This window comes from Homalodisca vitripennis, chromosome 3 (genome assembly GCF_021130785.1).
Source record: "Homalodisca vitripennis isolate AUS2020 chromosome 3, UT_GWSS_2.1, whole genome shotgun sequence".
In the NCBI taxonomy this organism is placed as follows: domain Eukaryota; kingdom Metazoa; phylum Arthropoda; class Insecta; order Hemiptera; family Cicadellidae; genus Homalodisca; species Homalodisca vitripennis.
In genome coordinates, this window is record NC_060209.1 from 179,568,651 (window position 1) to 179,588,059 (window position 19,409).

The following is a 19,409-nucleotide window of genomic DNA, read 5'->3' on the forward strand; positions in this document are numbered from 1 at the left end:
CTAAGCCCTGACACCGGAGCCCGCTATTAGTCGGCACTCTCGTGTTACACGGACCTCGACCCGCTCCACTACACACAGCCGCCGCGCCGCGCCGCGCCTCGCCCTCTTCATAATATCTCCTTTTGTTACCCTCACATATCGCTTGTCCGTTATACCGTGAGTAACTCGATTAGTAAACTCTGCGGGCCCGAGAGAGCATCGAGATGTTTCTAATAATTCCCAATCGCTGTGCCGCCGCCGATCAAGGTAGAATACAGAACTTTGTATCACAATTTACTTCAAGAGTTTTCTGTATTAATATTCAACTGTATCCCATGTTTTCGCTTGCTATTTTCAAAATCGTTATCTATAAAGGACGCTCACTTCGTATCTCTTAGATAGGGCCGGAACTTGTCGAGCTAAATATTCCGATTTCAACTGTATCCCTTGTTTTTCGCTTGTTATTTTCAAACTGTTATCTATAACGGGACGCTTCTTATCTCTTACATAGAGTCGGAACTTGCCCCGCTAGAGATTACGATTTTAACTGTATCCCATGTTTTTCGCTTGCTGTTTTGAAACTGTTATCTATAACCGGACTCTTCGTATCACGTAGATAGCGTCGGAACTTTGATCCGGTTGAAATTTGAAGAATTGCGATTTAAATAGTGCTTCTGCATCTCTAACATAACACCCGCGTTGGAAGTATAAAACTTCCTGACAGTTATAGAGTGAAATGAACATACGCTAATTTGCGGAACCGACCAGGAGGCGGTGTTATAACCCACCTTAGCACACAATGGTGAGACGATAGCGGCCATTGTAAACACAGCTGGGCCGGCTCGGCCGACTGTTCGCTACATTGTACTGTTCCATTGTTCGCTTTGTTTCCCACCTTGTCTATTGATCAGAGCCGAGAGCACAGCGTCTCCCCTCGCCCTCCTCATAGCAAACAATCCGCCCAGGCCGCCACTTCTCTCGGCATGTTTATCTGTCCAGTTCATTACGCGTGGACACAAAATACATCCGCAGGCTTTCGCAACAGTTGCCACTCGAACCGTGTCAGCTCGCCCACATTTCAACCGAAGAACGGTACCTATCAATTCATACACTTGAACTATTAGCTCTGATTTCTACGAGACAAGTCTCCATATAAGCGTGCGGTCCCGTACTTGTTGCCAATCGCCTCCATGTACGGTCAGTTACCTCGGCCTCCAATCCTACTTCGTTCCTAGGTTTATCTGTTGTCGCCCTTCAACAGAAATTTACAGGTCCGCTTTAATCTTGAACCGGACAGTACGACTCGTTAGTTTGAGGCTGAATGTGCGTTTCCAAGCGAGAACAGTAACAGTTTGCATTCACAATTGTCACCTTTTGGTGTACCTAGTGGCTCTCTACAATTCTTGAAGTGAAAGACTTGAATATGTACACATTAGAAGATAAATTCAAACGTTTTATTTTATTAGAGTAATTTGGTGTAAAGGATATGCGGTTGGTATTGGAGGATATAAAGACACAATTACTTTAGAGAAGCCAACACTTTTGCACAACACATAAAATGCTCTTGAATAAGTTCATACAACGGTGTATCGGACATTTTATTTTTTTAGCCTAAATTCAATGAGTTCTTTCTTGTACCAGTAGAAACCTAAGTACAAAGTTTCAAGTTTCTAGGACTTTCCTATCAAGAGTTGTCGCATAGGCAAACATTCTAACGGACAGATGTACAGACTACACTTTGGTATTTTAACTCCAAAGTCAATAACAATTGCTAACAACAACGGGCAGCTCTGGACTTCCTTTCAAAATTAATTCGGATTTTCATATTCGATTCACTCTTTTAGTGCCTTCATAGAATTTTTTCCTAAACTATCAATTTTTCGTTTAGTTTCTCGCTGTACTCTGAGTATTGCTAGCGGCGACTTTCAGTTTCCCCCCTCCAAATCGAATACGGTTTATCGGTTGCTCCTCCGTCTAAAATTTATATTCCAAATATCTCGTTCAGTGCTTCTAAACACAACCATTCAACCTATACATTATTCAGTTTATTTTTTATTCCACACGGAGTTGTAAGATTGATCATATTAAGTGCCCGACTATTTGATCTTTTATTTAAAAAACCGTTCGGAATTTGATTGGTTTCTCTCACTGCCCTCAAGACATTAGTTTCCGAAATATAGATTTCAAGGACACTCTGTCAGGTCCTTAATACACACCTCTAAACCAATTCAGTTCTCTGCCTCATTAATAATATAATGTGATTGAAGTTTTAAGTTCTACGTGTAGTTTTTATACACGATGGCGGAATGACCGAGGAATTAAATCAAAATATTAATTATTTAATAGGCAATGTGAAATTAGTTTAAACGATAAATCAACGTTAGGGGACTTTGGTGCTAAAAGTTCTAGCAATAGTCCTTAGCGGTTAGATCGAAGGCAGGTTAAGGATATGGTTGGATAAAGAAATGGTCGATTATTAAATCCTAGTTTATCGTTAAATTTGTAATATTCTTTTGTTTTATGTGAGTCTTTTAAGTGAGATATAACCGCACTTAGACAATTTTAAGAATTCTTCATTATTAAGGTTGTTTAATAGCTTTAGGAGACTTTAACTGGACTGAATGTGTATCACATACTAACTGGTAAACAGTAAGAGATGACATGGCAAAACCAGCTATTGGTATTCCCAGGACTTCCTAATGGACTTCGGTCAGATAAAACAAAACCTAATAAATACCACGTTATTCATGGTTGTTGATGATTGTTGATTCTGGTAATAACTTGTTTTACGATCTGATGTTGTAAGTTCTCAAAATAACTAGTGAATGAATGTTTTATCTACCTTACAATAACTTTAAATGTAACCTAAATTGTGGAGGTGTTATAAAAGAATTCAAGCTTTACTTGGGCACCAAACTTGACAGAGTAACATAGAGACCTCTAGTTTGTGCCATTCTTCTTCTTTTTGTAATAACTTTTAAATGAGGTGTTCACTTACTTGGGGTTCATATTTAAAATTTTTGGCTTACCCCCAAAACTACCCCATTTAGAGAGGGGGGAGGTCAAACCTTTTCATATATAAAAAAATACCTCAGATAGTCATATAAACACGCCCCAAAGTAAATAACTCCATCTCTATTCATAAGAAAGTTAATAGTGGAGGGTGGGCTTTTAAGACACCCGGTATGTTAGCCCTTTTTATGTGTTGATTATATCAGTAGTGAATTGTTCATAGCCACGATACAGTGTAGAAATATCTGGCTCTTCTTTATAAAAAAGGCAAGCGTACTAATTAACAATGCTCTGTAGAATAAGATATCCGTAGAGACACTTATCATTGTAACACTGTGCATTTGTAAAGCTATGTCAACACATTTTGGTATTTAACATTTTTATTGAGTGTTCATTCCATACCTTTCAGGTTGTTGATTTACCACAATCAATGCAGTATTCGTAGTTCCCATATTTCGAAAAGGAGTCAAACAGCGCAAATTGTTTTAGATTAGTCGATAATTTTGAAAGGCGGTATTTGTAATTCCAGTTGGCAAAAATATGGACATTCCGCTTGTGGATGACGTGTGCAAATGTTCGTCTCGGATATCATTCTCATCCAAGGAGCAGGGCAGTGTAATAAATACATTCTATCACCTAAAACAGTCGCTATAAATTTGCCCTATCTACTTAAGTAAATAGTTATATTTAAGGTTCTAAACAATCGTAGGATAAAACAGTGGCACTGCAGATATGTATAAATTTATAATGTAGAAATTTTCTTGGGTTCTACAATAAATACACAGTGCAATCTTTGGGTTAAGAAAGAATTGTTTACGTATTAGAATGGCGTGCCTGTTTTTTAACTTCACTGTTTACACAATTACAAAAATAAACCCAAACATTACTTTTTGTACATATAGTACATATTTCATTGGTGGAAAAAAAATGGAAAAACGGTCGATACATTCACGTTTAATAAATTCTTAGGTATTAAATCCAAGTATTAAATTTGAATATACTTTACAAGTTGTTAAATTATTCCATAATTTATTTAAATCTGCTGCAACAGTGTAGAGGAACGGATCATTGTTAACAATAATTCAAAGGCTGTTATAATGAAGTACAGATATTATTTGAGATCTGAGTTGATCCTGTGTTTCCATATTTATATGTTTGAATAATGCATAACAACACTTAACAAATACGGTAGCTGAAATCGCAAATGCTGTTGTGTTTTTTATTGAATTTCTTTGTTTTATTTTAATTTTAACAAATTTAATTCTAATTCTAGATATGCCGTTAAATTGAAGATGACCAAACCTTCGTTTTGATTTTTGTAACCTTACTTCTTTACAAATAGTAAGAGATTTACAAAAGTTCTTTACAAAAATATAAAATAATGGGTCGGATAAGTAATATAAAACCGGTTAGAATTAACTGTTTCGACATTATAACTAACCTTATTACTGGTCCCTGAAGAAGATTATATAGTTTATGTAATATATTAAGGTGGTATTTGTAAATATGTGTTGGAATATATCATATGAAAATCTAAATTAAAGTTTGCAATCATTTGTGGTTTAATTTGTGTTATTTTGGACTGGTACAGGATTTGCTCTTATACAAAATATGTTTAATGTACTTGGTATTGCTTTTTTTGGTGGTTCATTAAAATCACGAATCATGTAAGTTTATAATGTAAAGACGAGACAACGTAGAAGTGGAGCACGGCAGGCGCGAGAGTACAAGTACGGTAGTTGCAGCAAGATGGCGGGCCGAACACACTTACATCGACCCAGCCGCCTCGCGCCGCCATTTTAGTTCCATCCGACCCGATCTGACTCTCCGTACATCTGGGGAGAAACTGGAGTCTCTTTATATACAGTTCCGGTATACTCTCGTATCAGTATAAATTCGATTGTCACAATGATGTGGGTACTTTGCATTGGAACAGCGATATAAACTACATTATACACAAGATGGTTACTGGTGCGTAGGTGCGTCAATGAAGAGGTTGTAATTACCTGCTGGGCTAATTGTGGTCGTTATTACCCTTGCCTATCTAACTTAATATAAACTAGTGTCGGTTAAGCACACAGTTTTTATCCAATTTTAGATTTTAAGGTGTTTTAATTCAGTCCTAGCAGGGTCACCAGACGCAAATTCCTAAAAGGAGGACTTGAAATGAAATGAAAAATGTCTTTATTAGAGGCGAAGTTAGGACTTGTGGGGGTGAAAAGGCGGACATTAATGCAAAAAGGAGGACAATATTAAATATTCTTAGACATTTTGCGAAAAACATTCATCTATATATTATTATAAAACACACATTATAAATTAATACTGTATTGCTTGTAATGCATATAAAAAACTGAAATTGGATTTGTTTTTACTTATAAATCGAAAAATAAAAGGAATTCATATTATTAAAGTGTATACTGATGGATAAAAGTATATTTCGAGGCTATTATATTGTACGTGGCATAAGATTTAATGAATTATTATTGGAATTTTCCTCTTTAATAGTTATAACTAATTTTAACCAAAATGTAAAAAATTATATTAGGAACAATGTTTATAAAATAATTGGAATTAATTCATTTCATTGACTCATTACATTATTAGTAAGCTATACTGACAATGTAAAATTATATTACAATTATGTAAAAAGTCGGACATTTTACATAATTTTCAAAAGCCAGGAGGACAAACTTTAAAAAGGAGAACATATCCTCTTAAAGCCGGACGTCTGTTTACCCTGTCCTAAGGCATATACAAACATTACTCTCTAAGTTTCATACATATTTTCATCCAAGTATGCTGTTTCTGTACCGTGTAGAATATGTTACATTTTGATCAAAATTACAAAAAAGCTATAATTGAAAATCAAGTTCCTACTAATTTGTGATGAATAAGTAAAAAAAAAACTCTACTTATCATATTTTGTAAGATATTTAGGAACCTATATAGAATACGGTGATTTAAATTGTTCTTCAAAGTCAATCAGTGAATTCCTAAACTGGAAACTTGAAGCTTTCGTTGTTTATTAGGTTCTAATATAAACAAAGGTAAACTTAGTGTGCATTGCTGTCACCAAAGATAGAAAGCACCAAACATCGTAGACAGAACATTAACACGCAGGGGAATTAAGAATACCAGGAGTCGAGAAGAATTGTTAAACCCGCATCAGCCAACCAACCATATGTACATCGACTATTTCGATTACCTCGCGTCTTTATATTTATGGTGGTATAGCCTAACTATTATTTATGTGCCCGACGGTTGATTTTAAAAGTGTCAAGCTAGGAAAAATAGGATTTAACAAAATCTTTTTGTTTAATATTTGAAAACCTTTGTTATGCTCCCATTTCTATTTCCACCAAAACTAGTGGAAATTCTCTTAGGAGAAATCACTCTAATAGTTTCAAGAAAAATCAAATTCTATGCTTATACAATTAAAATTGGTTCGTAACTATTTAGATATATTATAATTACTTTAGTGAAACCGTGTGATATTTAAACTCCCAATGAGGTTTTATGTAACTCCGTTTTGTCCCAATGATATTTGAATGCTGCAGATCTGACACGAGAGCCCGTTCGTTGTGCGGTAACGTGCCGTACCGGAGACAGTAGAGATGCGGTAACGTTATCTCTCTAATGCAGTAGGCGAGTGCGGACTACAAATCGGCTTACAGTGAAGTGCACACACGAGAGCCCGTTGTTTGTGCGGTACCGTACCGTACTGGAGACAGTAGAGATGCGCGGTAACGTTATCTCCCTAATGCAGTAGGCGAGTGCGGACTACAAATCGGCTTACAGTGAAGTGCACACACGAGAGCCCGTTGTTTGTGCGGTACCGTACCGTACTGGAGACAGTAGAGATGCGGTAACGTTATCTCCCTAATGCAGTAGGCGAGTGCGGACTACAAATCGGCTTACAGTGAAGTGCACACACGAGAGGGTGACACCCTTGTTATTAGCAACAATCACGGTCCGGTCCCTAGCAATAATTAGCGTGTGGTCCCTGAGGACTTCCGGGACCGCTCCTCCCTCTCCAACTGCACAGCGGAGGAAAGTTCATCCACTACAGCATTGTTCCCTGTTAACGTGGTCGTCACAGACGCGTTGAGGCCGGAGTATGCAATTCTCGGGGTAAAGTTCTATGATATCATCTTGTCATTGTTATTTATATGAAGATCAGTTCGGAGGGTGGACGAGATGAGGCCGGCAGAGAGAGGGTGACGACGGCCGATGTACCGATAAGGGGGGTCAGTGGAGGGAGGCTGGTCTACCTGGCAGGTGGAGGTTCTCACGGGGCAGCCGTGCTCTCCCACACTACAGGAATCGGCTGATGGATGGTGGCAGGACGGAAGTAGCTGATGGACGCCGCTGATACCTTGCTAGGAGTCCATTGATACATTAAAGGACTGTTGAAAACGAGGCAATCATCAACTCTAGACACGAAAAAGATATTTGTTGTGCATGTATAGTTCCATATCAAGGGGGGAAATAGGTGAAATAATATACGTACCAGTTTCAAAAGGGTTAATCCTTACAATTAACCCTTTTGCTGCCACAGTAATTTGGCCGATTCGTGTCGAAAAACACCGCGCGTAGTTTGCAGATGTGTACCGTAAACCGCCGGCGCTGTATCGCATGTTACTCGCCAAAACTGCCGCGGCCGATATTGACAAATTGTAAGGGTTTAGTAAAACGTCAATAAATCTGTCAAAAATTGAGATATCTGCGTAATTTTTGTTTTGTTTTGTAGACAATAAAATTCTCCGTAATACTACATATTGTGAATAAATAATAAAACAAAACTGTTTTTTTTATCTTAATTTTAAACTGGAGAATCACGATTACCATCTAGATTCAAGTTCTGATTAAAACAGATAACACATTGTTATAATGAATGTTTACTGCACGTACCATAAAAAGATTTGAATGCGAAGCTACTGCAATTTTGGATATCATGATCTCGTAGACATCAATTATCAATATCTGTTAACGTTGCTTTGCAAGCCAACATATCCAAACTTAGAGGTGTTGTTACATGTCAAGACGTCTGTTATCAAAATATTGACAATGGAATTCAGCGACTGCACTTTCTTGGAATATTTATTTATTTTTGCTCTTTATCCTAGTCACTGTGTGTGATAAAAGACTAAGCGTTCACTGTCTGGTTTTCACTATCTCAGGAAAAAATACACACAGATATTAGGCGTTGGTAGATAGTACACATCTCGTATATACGTAAGTCTAACGTTTACGGTGAGTGAAGAGTGATAGTTAAGGGTCGCAATGCTGTCACTCCTCAAGGAAGGTATGAAACACATATTTATAAAATGCATACAGGAGAAGTGATAGCTGTTACATCACTTTGTATAATGTGATCCGGAGAATGGTTGGACAGCTCAGTTGTATGATAAAGTTTTCTTCTAGAATAGTGGTTCCGCAGTGGCAATCATATATATATAATTTTGTGACGGTATATATACGAGCTCTGCTGTAGCTAGTAGTTAGTAGAATGTGTTCTGCTGAATCAGGAGCACATGGCGCTGGAGGTTACCTGCATGGACGCTGGAACGTATAGCCCTTGCCTTATAGTACGAGTTTTTGTTGGTAAATATATGAGCTCTGCTCCAGCTAGCAGATAGTAGAATGTGGTTGCTGTATCAGGAGCACATGGCGCTGGTGATTACCCGCAGGGACGCTGGAATGTCTAGCCCTGGTCTCATTGCACAATGATTTTATGAAGACAGATATACGAGTCCTGCTACAGCTAACAACTAGGAGTATGTGATCTGCAGGATCAGGAGCACGTGGCTGTTAACCTTAGGGACGCTGATAATTTATGTAGCCCTGGACTTGTAGTAAACGAGATTTTGGCGGCAAATATACGAGCTCTACTCTAGCTAGCAGCTAGTAGAATGTGGTCGGTGTATCAGGAGCACATGGCGCTGGCGATTACCCGCAGGGACGCTGGAATGTCTAGCCCTGGTCTCATTGCACAATGAGTTTATGACGACAGATATACGAGCCCTGCTGCAGCTACCCCGCGGTTCCTCGCTTCTTATCACACCTGTTTTATTGTTCCCCACTTCTTTTATTGTCTCTTTGTACCTTTATTTCTCCTGGTCTCAATGGCATGTTTTATTCCCGCAATAAAGATTTTGTGTGCCCTCGCGGCCATAGTGATTTGTTAGCTTGTTCATGGGGACTTTTTCTGTTTACTGTGGTTTTAATGGTGTCGGAACAGCAAAAACAGCTTTCAACTGTTAAACACATACAACGGTAGATCCTACACCAATTCTTGCCTGTTATTTCTTTCATACACACAAACTGTAACGAAAATCAACACAAGGACCATAAATAGTTGTTTAAAACTTACATCAGTAATGTTCTTGATAATATGTATAGAATTTTATATGAATATGTTTTGGAACATTCTTTGTAGTATGGATGAAGACAAAGAATTTACACATTATAACGTTATACGCCGTAACGCGCCTCTTTGAAGTAATTATTCACTCCGATCCCATGCTTAATACGAGTGCAAGTATCGTGTAAACTAAACCCTATATTGTTTTTTTTCATATGTAAGTAAGAATATTTTAACCGTTGCTACCTAAATATATAGCACAGTGGAACGCTGGAACATTTACTGCGAAGTTTTCCCTTCTAAGGCATCGTACATAAGGTACAACAAATGACTGTACAGTATTGGTTTCAAAGTCATGGGTGTCTATATGCTAAAAATAATTACCATCCTGTAATTAGTAATAGAAAACATTATACTGATGGCAATACAAGAAACCCCCATTTATTGCCGCATATGTAACTTCCAATGACAGGTATAGACAATGCTATAACAAATAATACTTTAAGATACTGTGCCTGTGATAGGACGTAATGATCCATAAGTCCATCACGTATAGTTTTCATTTAACCGTCAATGAACGCTTGGTTTTATCAAATAAAATCAAATTACTCTTTATTTTCAATTATAGAATAATTACAATCTCCAGTCTCTGTTAAAAGTTCCAGTCTCTTAAAATAATATATTTATCATATCTGGGTGTAATGATTCTCTGAATTGTTTTAGGAGATATTGGGATGATAATTTCTCTGAAGAGTAGTATTTAGAATAAATTGGGGTGAGATTTTCTCTGAACAGTTTTTAGGAGATATTCGAGGTGATTTTCTGTGAGCAGTGATTAGGACATATGCAGATGAGAATTTCTGTAAAGAATGTTTAGGAGATATTCGGGCGTGGTTTTCTCTGAACAGTGTTTCGGAGATATTCGGATTGATTTTCTTTGAGCACTATTTAGATATTAGGTCTTTGGGCGGTGTATAGGACAGTTTCATGCTACTTAAATGATACGTTTGAACTTTTCTTGCACACACCATTGTAAAATTGTCTTGTAAATTAGCATAACGCTTTAAATATTATAAAGCAAATTAAGGCAGTCCACTTATTTGAAACTTTTCAACATTTATTTGCAGTTGTGCTCCATATCGCATTACTCTTTGATGTTAATATTCGTATAATTTTCGAAGTAAGCTTTAGAAACGTGGAACTTGTGGACACCAAGTGTTGAGGAAGATAAATAACATATTTTATATTGTAGGCATATATTATATAATTATTCTTAATCCCTTAGTATACTCCATTACTATTTAAATTAGCTTTTATCCTCGACACGAAAAGTATAATGCTATTTTACACGCAAGGAAGGTTTTGCCTCCTTTTTATATCTTATTGTTTTTTAGGAATAGTATGGACTGTCAATGTGTATTGTTGACGTAAACGGTAAACACTTAGAATTCTATTATACTCGTACTTCTGGAACCGTCATGCGATGCTGCAAGTACTGAGTTGGCTTGGCGAAGTCGATGACCGGGCGGTTGTCACACTGATGTGATTGACTGGCCAGCGGCAGTGACACGAGGCTCGATCAATCACGGGTACGTGTTAAAGCCGGCCATAGGTACTCGGCGTCAAAGTGTCCTGAGGGCGGCAAAAACCCGCGGCTCCAAATTGCGCAACCGGGCCGCGCCAAAAAAGGTAACGAACGAGAAACCGGAGAGAAAATATTATAAGATGTAAGGGAACTAAAGATGTCAACGGAACAAAGTGATAGAGATAAATGATGATCGGGTAGGCGCAACGCTGATAAGTCTCGGAGGACCGGGTTTGTTGACAAAAACCGGCGGGCGATCCCGAGAGAGATAGCTACAGCGCGTTCCCGGGGGACGGCACCAGAGTCTGCTGAGCGTGTAGCTGTAGTCCAGGTGTACTGAATACCGCAGAAACAAATTCAATTTACAATTGTCCTGTGTGAACAAATTAAAAGTTCTTTACTTCAAAGCATTGATGATAATTCTTGTTGCAGGTGCTGAAGTACTGCGATCATCTGCATGGCAAGTGGTACTTCTCCGAAGTTAGAGCCATCTTCTCGCGGCGCTACCTGTTGCAGAATGTCGCCATCGAAATCTTCCTCGCAAGCAGAAGTAAGTAAATCGCAATCAATTGGTTTTGAATTTACTCCTGAAAGATTGTTATTTTAATGCCAATTTTAGAAATCCCTGTATAGGCTAAAGCTCTTGTAGACGCTGTGTAGACTTTGCCAGTTTCTCTCGAGGGCATTGCGCTCTAGGCGAGGCTAGGACAGACATATGGTACGGCTCGTGCCAACGATCTTTGAAATCCTTTAATCCGAAGACGATGCTGTGAGGTTCCATCTGCGACCACCTGGTCCGCCGAGCCCGACATATGGTGCAATTCAGGGCTTAAGTACGAGACACTGAAGAATAGCGAACCCCGCGTTATGAGCCGCGCTGGATCTTCGCGGAAGTATGCACTCGACACTGCCCAGCTGTTGAGAGAATCTGTGCGCTGCACAGTTGGGTTTAGTAGTAGTACCAATTTAATGAACAACATTCAGTATTATGTCATGTTGGTCGCAGACTGTTTTTGTTGTTTAATTTTCACAAAGGTGGTACTTTTGTTCCGTTTTATTACATGTACATTGCATCAACAATACCTTCAAATTCTAATACAAAGTGATCTTAACAGACGCTAGTGAATATTTCATAAATTCATATGTTATATTCATAAATTGCATTATACTTTATACTTAAATTCACATGGGTTTATTTATATTTTGAATGACCCATTTCATAGACATGCATGAATCGTATAGTCTTTTCACTCTTGATGAAAAGTTCTAGACTTCAAACTTGATGCTTAGATTCCTCTTGGTCCGTCAGTACGATAACTCTTGAAGTTCTAGACTTCAAACTTGATGCTCAGATTCCTCTTGGTCGGTCAGTGCGATGACTCTTGATGAAAAGTTCTAGACTTCAAACTTGATGCTTAGATTCCTCTTGGTCCGTCAGTACGATAACTCTTGATGAAAAGTTCTAGACTTCAAACTTGATGCTTAGATTCCTCTTGGTCGTCAGTACGATAACTCTTGATGAAAAGTACTAGACTTCAAACTTGATTCAAGATTCAAGATTCAAACATTCTTTATTCATATTATGTACAAAGGTACAATAAATAGCGTCAAATTACAAATGGTCAAGACTTAATACTAGATAGGACTTTAATATAGATTTTATTTATATTAAAATATATTATGTTATACCAAACATAGAATGGCCCCCCTAGATTCCTTACAACAGTTAGGTCAGAATTGGTTAATTCTAGCTGAGAAAATATTCATCTAGCGAATAAAGAGATAAATTTATTAAATAATCTTTCGCTTTAGATTTGAATTTAGATAAATTATTTTCCAGTAAAATATGCCTTGGTAGCATATACAAAAACTTTGTTCCCATATATTTAGTTTTTTTCTTAAAAAAATCTAAATGATGTGTTTCAACCTGTCTATTTAATCGAGTGTTGTGAATATGATTATTTACAGATAAAATCGGGTCAAAGTTCTGTTTTACGTAAGTCATAGTTTCTAAAATATAGAGCCCATATACAGTTAATATTTTTAGATTAGCAAAAAGATGTTTAACTGAGTCTTCTCTTTTTAATTTGCACATAATTCTTAATGATTTCTTTTGTTGTATTAAAATTCTATCTAAATTTCCCTTTTTTGTTGCTCCATATATGCTTATCCCTCCATGATGCTTAGATTCCTCTTGATCCTTTGTAGAAGTAAGTTTAAAGGGTAGCAAAATCGTAATTCCGTAAAGAAATGCCGTAAAGACTTGTAATGACTTTTGTTGTCACATTCTTCGATATAACAATATATCGGTTTATTAATGAAGAAAGTGTGTGGATCTCTCGTTGAAATTTCTGATCTGGATCACTTAAGGAAATCCTCTGCCATCCATCAATAACTAAAATATCTTACAATCTTATAAATAAAACAACTCTTTATACAGATGAAAACTAAAGTGCATCATGCGTCACTCATGCAGTCCTAAATAGAGTTAAGTAGCGAAATGGCACTTGGTGGCGGACCTGTTATATTTCACGTTGACAGTTGTGTTGCATTTATTAATTAGAATTTGTAGGCATCTTTAAAGCGTTGTTAAGATTTGTGATTGCCCACTAAAGGAAATCCTCTGCCATCCATCAATAACTAAAATATCTTACAATCTTATAAATAAAACAACTCTTTATACAGATGAAAACTAAAGTGCATCATGCGTCACTCATGCAGTCCTAAATAGAGTTAAGTAGCGAAATGGCACTTGGTGGCGGACCTGTTATATTTCACGTTGACAGTTGTGTTGCATTTATTAATTAGAATTTGTAGGCATCTTTAAAGCGTTGTTAAGATTTGTGATTGCCCACTAAAGGAAATCCTCTGCCATCCATCAATAACTAAAATATCTTACAATCTTTTAAATAAAACAACTCTTTATACAGATGAAACTAAAGTGCATCATGCGTCACTCATGCTGTCCTAAATAGAGTTAAGTAGCGAAATGGCACTTGGTGGCGGACCTGTTATATTTCACGTTGACAGTTGTGTTGCATTTATTAATTAGAATTTGTAGGCATCTTTAAAGCGTTGTTAAGATTTGTGATTGCCCACTAAAGGAAATCCTCTGCCATCCATCAATAACTAAAATATCTTACAATCTTATAAATAAAACAACTCTTTATACAGATGAAAACTAAAGTGCATCATGCGTCACTCATGCAGTCTTAAATAGAGTTAAGTAGCGAAATGGCACTTGGTGGCGGACCTGTTATATTTCACGTTGACAGTTGTGTTGCATTTATTAATTAGAATTTGTAGGCATCTTTAAAGCGTTGTTAAGATTTGTGATTGCCCACTAAAGGAAATCCTCTGCCATCCATCAATAACTAAAATATCTTACAATCTTATAAATAAAACAACTCTTTATACAGATGAAAACTAAAGTGCATCATGCGTCACTCATGCAGTCTTAAATAGAGTTAAGTAGCGAAATGGCACTTGGTGGCGGACCTGTTATATTTCACGTTGACAGTTGTGTTATCCATCAATAACTAAAATATCTTACAATCTTATAAATAAAACAACTCTTTATACAGATGAAACTAAAGTGCATCATGCGTCACTCATGCGGTCCTAAATAGAGTTAAGTAGCGAAATGGCACTTGGTGGCGGTCCTGTTATATTTCACGTTGACAGTTGTGTTACATTTTAATAATTGGAATTGGTAGGCATCTCCTTGTGATGTCGGTGTCTAGCGGTTGTTTACCGCCGCTGTCAGCTCAGTCCCGGGCTGCGGCGCTGGCTACTGCCAACTCGCGGCAAATTACATTATTTTGACTCCCGGGCACATTTAAAGTCCCGTGGCCGGACTCATATTTACGTCACGCATCTCTGCCAAATCGTAATTCTGTTTCATCTCAGAATAATTCTCACCAGTAAAACGTATACAGATTTTATCGTTTGTTCTCTTTCACGCGTTGATTCGCGGTAGAAAGAGAAACACGTCAACCTGTCACGAGATCTCTGACCAACCTGGTGGACCGCGGGTAGTACCACGTGACTTGTGACGTGAACCCTCGCATCCGGTATTAAATGACCAAGTCTGAAATGGATGTAATCAAATAAGAAATCCGCGAAACTTATTTTGGGATACAATAGTTAAAACTTTAAACATTGTCTTGATTCGTATTGTTGCTTTCGGTGCCACACGAAAAGTGAGTAAAAATTACTGAATCTTTTAAATTATTAATTTCTTGTAATTGACAATAGAGAGCCATTATAAGTTTTGAGATAGGAAATTACACTACATATTTTGCTGTTGGAATACTTGATTCAAACACGTATTGGTTTTAAAATAACATTGAAACTGTTTATACTTGCTCGGAAATATGTTTCCAACATCGTCAGATTTGTTTTCAATATTTAATCTTCAGGAATAGGTGGTCCAAAAATTTATTATATAACTATACACTTGAAAATGAGCAAGGAAGTAGATATTAGCATATGTTATCAAATTTACAGTTTCGGCATGTACTATGTGTATTATTCATAACAATATATTCCTTGACAACCCCCTAGGTTATGTAATTTGGCAATTGTATTAGCATTTTATGTTCCTGCTTGATATTTAAATAAATTTAAAAAATATTTATACTCGTTTCAAAATGGCAGACGGAAAAAGTTTTCAGTATACAACATTTTTGTCGTCTAACGGATTTTCATAAGACTATAGTTTGCAAGACCTTAAATTATGTTCCTACGTACTTTCTTGCTAATTTTACATGTACAATTACATCCTAAACACCTTTTATTAAAATTCTGTATACGTATAAAATTAATGTTATTATCGGTTGGTAGTATCATCAGTAACTTCTGCTGTAACTCGTGAACCTTGATCGTTTCCTTTACACATCCGTTATAGAGTGTGTATATTTTGAACACACCAAATTTAAACATGATTTGAAATATATTTTATTTGTTAGCCAACCTGTATTTTTGACTCCCTGTCATGTATACCCCTCCCCCCCCGCTCGACGGCACCTGTGACGCCAAGGCTCCCGGGCTAGAGGTGAGTCACACAGTTTGGACAGAGATGACGAACGGTGCGAGCCGATATTTATGTTCCATTGCAGTAATTACCTGAATTATTTATTCCCGTGTCGTTTAATTGGTGTAAAAACCGGCGGGAACGGGTCGATTGAATTCGTGACCGGCCCGGGCTGTCTAATTGTGATAATTAATCGCTCTGGCAGCGACGAGACGGTGTAGAGTTCGCGCGGCCGAGGATTAACACATCAAACAAGCCGCCGAGCCGGCCCGCAGGACCAAGAGGCGGAAACTTCGGACATGACGACCCTATGTCCGGAACCTGTTAATACAGTATTAAGTGTATTAAAGCGAAATTGATAAGTTCCCAGCCAGGCGGGGACTGGGATACCAAATTCTCCTTGGTATGGGATATGAGCGTATTGCACATTGCTGACCCCAGTTCAGATCTAAACCCCTAAAAAATTTGGTCAAAAAACTGCAGGAGGTTGGAGTTTGTTACGACTATCAGAAAAATATTATTTTGACTATTCTTTATATGTTTTATTATAGACATTTAAAGAATGTATCGCAGTACATTTTGGGTTTTACGAATTTACGAGAGGAATACAATGATAATTATGTTTATTTCCGCTTGAACAATTAGAAAACAACCTGATTTTTTATTAAATTTACCAATAGTAAGTAGTACATTTTGACAAAAACTATTGAAGTTTGCATTTTTTACTTTTAAAGTTGAGAAAAATTTGTAAATTAAGTATTTACATGTAAGAAAGTGATAAGTTAAACATAAAATTATATCATTGCCACACATTTTTCTTAAAAATAATAAAAGCCACTACTCATATTATAACATAACACGATTCCCATATCCCGCATACCTGTCAAGTTAATTGAAAAGTTTGTGCAATCACATGATAGTGACAGAACTGTACGACGTAGAACTATTCTCACAACTCACGCACGCTTAATCTGTCGAGAACAACTGAGGTACAATGTATCACAAGTTCGTGACACAACACGATTCCCACATACCTGTCTGGTTATCTGAAATGTTTGTGTCATCACAGGATAATGACAGCACGGTACAACACAGAACTATTTCTCACATATCACGCACGCTTAATCTGTCGAGAACGACTGAGGTACAATGTATCACAAGTTCGTGACACAACACGATTCCCACATCCCCCATACCTGTAGGGTTAACTGATATGATTGTGTCATCACAGGATAAAGACCGCACGGTATGACAAAAAACTGTTCTCACGCACGCTTAACCTGTCGAGAACAACTGAGGTACAATGCATCACAAGTTCGTGACACAACACGATTCCCGCATACCTGTCGGGTTATTTGAAATGTTTGTGTCATCACAGGATAATGACAGCACGGTACAACACAGCACTATTTCTCACATATCACGCACGCTTAACCTGTCGTGAACAACTGAGGTACAATGTATCACAAGTTCGTGACACAACACGATTCTCGCATACCTGTCGGGTTATTTGAAATGTTTGTGTCATCACAGGATAATGACAGCACGGTACAACACAGAACTATTTCTCACATATCACGCACGCTTAACCTGTCGTGAACAACTGAGGTACGATGTATCACAAGTTCGTGACACAACACGATTCCCACATATTGCATACCTGTCGGGTTATTTGAAATGTTTGTGTCATCACAGGATAATGACAGCACGGTACAACACAGAACTATTTCTCACATATCACGCACGCTTAACCTGTCGTGAACAACTGAGGTACGATGTATCACAAGTTCGTGACACAACACGATTCCCACATATTGCATACCTGTCGGGTTATTTGAAATGTTTGTGTCATCACAGGATAATGACAGCACGGTACAACACTGAACTATTTCTCACATATCACGCACGCTTAACCTGTCGAGAACAACTGAGGTACAATGTATCACAAGCTCGTGACACAACACGATTCCCACATAATTGCATACCTTTTGGGTAACTGAAATGCTTGTGCTATCATAGGATCTTTACATAGTATGATGTTTTTTACGAAACTAGTTTCACGTCTCACATACATGTTGAGGCTGCCACCTCAAGTTTGTGGACACATAATTCTCACACTTATGAGGTGATTTTCTACCAACCTTTATGCTATATGCCAGAATACTTTTACATGAAGCGTGTTTTTATGAGTCTTGGCGAGAAACGAGTGTACATTACAAGGTATATAGATAGTAGTTGCGTTTGTTACTGTCAATAGTTTGTGAGACACTTGACACCAATGTTTGTACACTCCACTGCTGAGTCCACAGACGCCTCTCATGTCTCCCCCACATAATTGTGTTTACGTAGACTAGGGTGCTGCCTACGCCAGCTAACCTTGTTAGGCACAAACAGCCCTTGCTGTCCTGCGTCTGTTTAATTCCTTTGTAATTCAATCATTTCGCCGTTTTATGTCTCGCTGACGCGTCCGCTCAGAATATTATTAAAATCGGCCGAATCTACGCGACACAATATGATGGATTGGTATTTTAATATAACAATTAAATCCGTCTGCTCTTGTCACACGCGATATTTCATCAACTGCGTGTTCGAACCTGCACTGTTAACTAATTCTTGTAAATATTTCCAATTTATTGTGTTTTTAATAACTCCCTATACTATTGTAAACTTGCTTATGTAGAATTTCGAGCTTTCTTAAAGATTGGAATTTATTCGAAATCCGCAGTTTACAGTTCGGTTGTCAACCCTCCACTGGTTGTTTGTCGAGAAATAGCACCCTACTAGTAAGTACTTCTGCTCACCACTCACATGCACTATCACGGATCAAGATACTATGGCTGTTGGTTCCAAGAGTTGATATCCAAATGCTAACCTCTATATAATATTATGAAGATCACAGAGCTGTTTGAATTATATATTGAACACATTATAGTTTGTATCTGCCAGATCTATTCTTTATTTTCTCCATTCAACATTGTTCGAGCGTTAAAGTGTCACTAAGGCACTATCCTTATATGATGAGCAGGAAAAGAGGTGTAAGGTATGCATCTGACTCATCCTCAGCCGTAGTACGTGGCTATACAAATTTAAAAAAGGGCACACTCTATTTAAAACAAACAATATATTCGTACGACAAATATTACTGTACAATAAGAATACTCAGATAATTCGTACACAGTTTTCTGTAATACGTGAGTTATTGTACTGTGTTGTAATAAGGATTAACAATATAGTGAAAACTTACTTGGAAGTTTTCTCGCTTACCAATCCATACACTCTGTTGCCAGCGTCTCATGTTCGCCGTTCCCCGACCAGGCGACGGTTCAAGAGGTCCATCAAGGCCTTGCCCAGAGTCGGAGTCGGCATCAAATAGTGGCATCCCGCAAACACGTAAGTTATTGGCACACAGCCATGGTATCAGACATCTTACG

The 19,409-nt window shown here is 37.7% G+C and overlaps 1 protein-coding gene across 1 annotated transcript in view; it reads left to right on the forward strand.

The window, feature by feature from the left end:
• The window catches only part of LOC124357822 (neurobeachin-like), a 628,187-nt gene that overhangs the window by 559,453 nt on the left and 49,325 nt on the right, over window positions 1-19,409 (forward strand). The window contains 2 exon segments of the mRNA XM_046809880.1: window positions 11,376-11,493; window positions 19,266-19,350. Coding sequence (XP_046665836.1) covers window positions 11,376-11,493; window positions 19,266-19,350 — 203 coding nt within the window.